The following is a 5,440-nucleotide window of genomic DNA, read 5'->3' as shown; positions in this document are numbered from 1 at the left end:
CCATTCAATAAGATCATGGCTGATCTGGCCGTGGACTTGGATCCACCTACCTGCCTTATCCCCAGAACCCTTCATTCCCCGACTATGCAAGAATCTATCTAACTGTATCGTAAATGAGGTAGCCTCTACTGCTTCCCTGGGCAGAGAATTCCACAGACTAACTACTCTCTAACAATGATACAGCTCAGGGTGGTACAGAGTTACTCCAAGGATGCTATCTCAGACAGAGACGGAGTTGGACGGAGACTCTGCACCAGTGCTCACATTCACCAGTGGATCAGTGGTCTGTGTGTTACGCGGAGGTCCGGTGGGCAGCGGGTTCACACCCACAGTGACTGGGGTTAATGAAGGCGCCCAGAGAGAATCACACAGCAGGGAGCCAGACCCTTCAGCCCAGCCCATCCCATCCCTGCTGACCTTAACCCCTCCCCCTGCCCCTTACACTATCCACAAGTCACACAGCAGGGAGCCAGATCCTTCAGATTTAAATTAGTTTATTGTCAAATGCACCAGGGTACAAAGAAATTCCTTTCTTACATGTAGCTCACAGAGTACATGGTAATAATAAATACAACAGTGAATGCACTGATGAACACAAAACAGAATGGTGCAAAGATGTAGTGTAAGTGAAGTAGTGTGGTCTGAAGTGGTGCAAAAAGGAATACGGAAGTGACAGTAATGGAACAGGTAGAGTTAAGAGACCAAGAACATGGAAGGGGATGTGAAAGAGGTGATTGGTTCAGAAGTCTGATTGCAGTGGGGAAGAAGCTGGTCTTCAGTCTGATCATCCGGGTGTTCGATCTCCTGTGCTTTCTCCCAGAAGGTAAGAGAGAGAGAAAAGGGAATAGCCAGGTTGACGGGCATCCTTCACGATACTGTCAGCCTTCCTGAAGCAACGCACCGTGAAGATGGACTGGATGGAAGGAAGTGATGAATCTGTGATGGACTGGGCAGTGTTACGGCTCTCTGCAGGTTCTGTCAGACCAGAGCAGAGCAGTTGACATACCAGGCTGAGATGCAACCTATCAGGATACTTTTTATAGCACATCTGTAGAAGTTCTAGAGAGTCCTCGTGGACAGGCTGAGTCTTCTCAGATGCCTAAGAAAGTACATATGCTAATGCACTTTCTTGATCACTGCATCAGTGCAGGGCAACCAGGAGAGGTTGCTGGTGATGCAGATGTCTTGGAACCTGAAGCATCTGTACAGCAGCTCTGTTGATGAGGATAGGGTTGTGTTCACCACCCACTCCCCGCCCACTTCCTTCGGTCAACAACCAGCTCTACCATCTTGCTGACATTAAGGGCCAAGTGGTTGTTCTGATGCCACTACACAAGGTTCATGGTCTCTTTGCTGCACTCCGTCTCATCATTGTTGTTGATCCTGCCTATAACAGTGGTGTCATTCGCAAACCTGAAGATTGAATTGATGCTGTATCTGGTCTCACAGCCATGGATGTACAGGGAGTAGAGCAGGGCACTGAGCACTCAACACTGGGGAGATCCAGTGTTAAGGGTCTGTGTGGATGAAGTGTTATGACCAGTTCTAACCAAGTGAGGTCTGCTGGTCAGGAAGTCTGGAACTGGTTGCAGCCAGGGATCCCCAGGCCAAGTTCCAGGTGTTTGGAGATGAGCTTATCAGGTATTATGACATTGAAGGCTGAGCTGTGTCCATGAATAGCATCCTGATGAGTGTCTGCTTATTGTTGAGGTGATCCAGAGCTGAATAAAGTGCAAGGAGATGGTGTCCTCCATAGACCGATTTCTCCTGCATGCACATTGCAGGGGTCCCGATTGTCTGGGGGGCTGGTGCTAATGTGGGCCATTGCCAGTCTCTCAAAGCACTTCATCATGGTCGATGTTAGAGCAACTGGTCGGTAGTCATTGAGATTGGACACTTGACTTTTCTTGGGACAATCCATGTCAACACTCACCCCTCAGCCTTACACTAAGCACAATTACAGACCCTTCAGCCCATCGAGTCTGTGCCAACCTACACCCTCCCACCCACACATCAACCACAAACACCCAGGCACACTACTGGAAATATAAGCGGCCAATTAACCTACAGGCACGTCTTTGGGATGTGGGGGTGAAACCGGAGCTCCCGGGGAACCCACGGGGTCACGGGGAGAATGTGCAAACTTCACACAGACAGCACCGGAAATCAGGACCAAAACCGGGTCTCTGGAGCACTGGGACCTGGGAATAAGTACCATGTGTCTGTCACTCTGTGCCTGTCACCGGTCTCCTCCCTATCCTGTTAACCACGTCCTGCTCTCTGGGACCCCACTTCACCTTCTCTTCGGGACCACCACCTCATCCTCTGCTGGGCCATTCCTGAATAAACTTCCTCCTCTCCACAATCTGCCGCCGGGGAACAGGTAGACCCAGCCCGGAGCAGAGAGACCAGGGCGTCTGTCCTCAACACGGTGGCTGCAAATCCGTAACATCCCCTCAACGCTCCTCCGCACTGTCCCGTGTGTGTACGCCAACCCCTTCACCCTCCCTTTGGTTTAAGGTGTACAGGGAACGTTCGGGATGGGACTGAAAACCAGGAGGACGGGCATCGGGAACACACAGAGGTCCCGTGTGAGCAGTGGGAGGATCGGAGGGAGGGGAAGGATCTCATTTCAGGCGGAGGGCAGGGACAGAACTTTAAACTGTCCGGAGGAAGGGTCCTGACCCGAAACGGTGACCACCTGCTTTTCTCCACGGATGCTGCCTGGCCTGCTGAGTTCCTCCAGCATCATCGTGTTTTTCACTTTAAACTTCAGTTCAAAATTCCTTTCTCGACGAAAGATTGAGAGAAATTCACGCATTCAGAGTAAATCACTCTGTGGCCTGTTGTTCGATGCGGGGGGTTTGGAGCCAGAAACGTATCAGCTCCTCGGGAAACTCAGGGGGTCGCAAGGACAAGGAGGTCGCACACCGTCAACATCCGTCAGACATTCCCCAGACAGAAATAATCCCCTTCTTCAACATCCCAGACTACGAAGGGTTAACAGTTCCCAGGGAACCGTCACCAGTGTGGAATGTGAACAACAGGCCGATTCAAGGAACTCCCTGACACAGGGAGGGTGGGGACAAGCACTCAGACAGGAACAGCTCCAACGCAATGCTGATCACCATGCAGTGACCTCCGAGCAAAGGGAAGGGCAGAGAAAGGTGGGGGAGGGGGTGTGTGGTTAAATCAGGGGAATAATCAAAACCCAGGCCTGGGTTTCCTTCTTCAGAAGTGCCCGTGAAACAGCTTTGTTTCCGGATAAAACTTTAACCTGGGAACTGGGTAACGGGGGGAAGTGACGGAGCCTTGTCTCGTTCTGGGAGTCACACTGCTTCTCAGAGACCCCGCCCCCTGCACATCAAGGGAGTCGCAGAGAGAGCGATCCCTGCGGAACGCGGGGAGGGGACAGACTAGAAGGGCCGAATGGCCTGTTTTCTGTGCTGTAGTTTTTCTATGGGAAGATGTGCCTGGTGGTGAGATCCCGTTGCAGATGGCAGAAGTTGTGAAGGATGATATGTTTGATGCAGAGGCTTGCGGGGCGGTAGATGAGGACAAGGGTAACCCTGTCCCTGTATATAGCAGGGGTCGGGGGGAGGGAAATGGGGTGAGGGCAGACGTGTGGGAAATGGAAGCGATGCGGGTGAGGGCTGCATTGATGCTGGTGGAAGGGAAACACCATTCACTGAAAAAAGGGGACATCTCTGATGCTCTGGAGAGGAAGACCATCATGGAAACAGAGCGGGCGGAGGGGAGGAACTGAGAGAAGGGAATAGCATCCTTGCAAGTGACAGGGTGGGGAGAGGTGTAGTCCAGGTAACTGTGGGAGTCAGTGGGTTTGTAAAAGATGTCGGTGGATAATCTATCTCTGGAGATGGAGGCAGAGAGATCAAGAAAGGGGTGTTAGAGATGGACCAAGTGAATTCAAGGACAGGTTGGAAGTTGGAGGCAAAGTTGATGAATTTGATGAGCTCGGTGTGGGTGCAGGAAGCAGCTCCAATGCAGTCATCTATGTAGCGCAGAAAGAGTTGGGGGGCGTTCCCGGTGCAGGCTTGGAACATGGACTGTCCTGCGTAGCCGACGAAAAGGCAGGTGTAGCTGGGGTCCATGCGAGTGCCCATGGCTACACCTTTGGCTTGGAGAAAGTGGGAGTAGCCGAAAGAGAATCTGTTCAGGGTGAGAACCAGTTCTGCCAGTCGGTGGAGGGGAACCGGTTGGGTCTGTTGTCAAGAAAAAAGCGCAGAGCAGAAGGACCCGGTGCCGGTGTGAGAGGTCTCGGCCTGCACACGACCGGGCCCTAGGTTGGAGCCGGAGGCTGCGGGGGCCACGGCCTGGAGGCGAGCGAGCTGCCGATCCTTCCTGGACGCGAGGAAGAAGAACAGGCGGTTGAAGGCGTGGATCAGGCGGAGGGCGAAGTGCCGGAGATGTCCATGGCAGGTTGTGCAGAGCGAGGCATGGAGCTGTGGGGCAGAAAGCAACAGGGCCCGCAGGTGTCTGCGCGTGGTGGTGAGGGTAGGGTGTAGAATACAGCCGGAGGAGCGGAGGGAGAAGCGATGTGGAACGCAGGTACCCGGGATCCTTGCAGGGGCCAAACTGGGAGGCCTGGAGATGGAGCTGGAAGCCCTGTGGCACAAGATGGCAGCAGTGACAAGTGCCCAGGAAGGCCACGTGGCCCTGTCTGGGTGAGCCCATGGTGGAAGGGCTGGAGAGCAGCAGAGATCGCAGAGGCCGAGTAGTGAGAGAGGGCCTCACAGAACTCCCGTCAAAGAGGGGAGGAAAGTTCCTTCAGGGTAGGCATCCCTGGTAGACAGTTTGCAGTGGAGCAGCAGAACGGAGACACAAGAGAGACTGTAGATGCTGGAAATCCGGAGCAACACACACACAAAATGCTGGAGGAACACAGCAGGTCAGGCAGCATCTGTGGAGGGACATAAACAGTCGACGTTTCGGGCCGAGACCCTTCATCAGGACTGGAAAGGAAGAGGGCAGAAGCCAGAATAAAAGGGCGGGGGGGGGGGGAGGGAGAGGAACATGACCCGGCGGGTGACAGGTGAGTCCAGGGGGTGTAGGTGGGGGGGGGGGGGTTAAGTGGGAATGATGTGAGAAGGGAGATGATGGGTGGAAGAGGCAAAGGGCTGAAGAAGATCGAATCTGACAGGAGAGGACAGTGGACCATGGAATAAGGGGAAGGAGGAGGGGAACCAGAGGGAGGAAGGTGTGGGTGATGGGCAGGTTGTGAGGGTGGGGGAGGGTAAAGAGAAGGGATAATGGGGTCAAAGAGATAAGGGAATAAAGGAGGGGTTGGGATGGTGAGGAAGGAGCAGAAGGGAGTGGTTCCCAGAAGCTGGAAAAATCGATATTGATGCTGAGCTGTTGTTCCTCTAATCTGCATCTCGCCTCAATTTGGCAGTGGAGGAGGCCATGGACAGACATGTCA

General features: G+C 53.5%; 1 protein-coding gene across 1 annotated transcript in view; it reads right to left on the bottom strand.

The window, feature by feature from the left end:
- The window catches only part of LOC127581058 (signaling lymphocytic activation molecule-like), a 16,123-nt gene extending 11,999 nt beyond the window's left edge, over positions 1-4,124 (bottom strand). The window contains exon 1 of the mRNA XM_052035118.1: positions 3,919-4,124. Coding sequence (XP_051891078.1) covers positions 3,919-4,124 — 206 coding nt within the window. The remainder of the gene's footprint in view (positions 1-3,918) is intronic.
- Positions 4,125-5,440: the final 1,316 nt, after the last annotated feature.

The sequence above is a fragment of the Pristis pectinata genome, chromosome 20, assembly GCF_009764475.1.
Source record: "Pristis pectinata isolate sPriPec2 chromosome 20, sPriPec2.1.pri, whole genome shotgun sequence".
Lineage (NCBI taxonomy): Eukaryota > Metazoa > Chordata > Chondrichthyes > Rhinopristiformes > Pristidae > Pristis > Pristis pectinata.
This window is presented reverse-complemented; position numbering and strand designations above follow the sequence as displayed.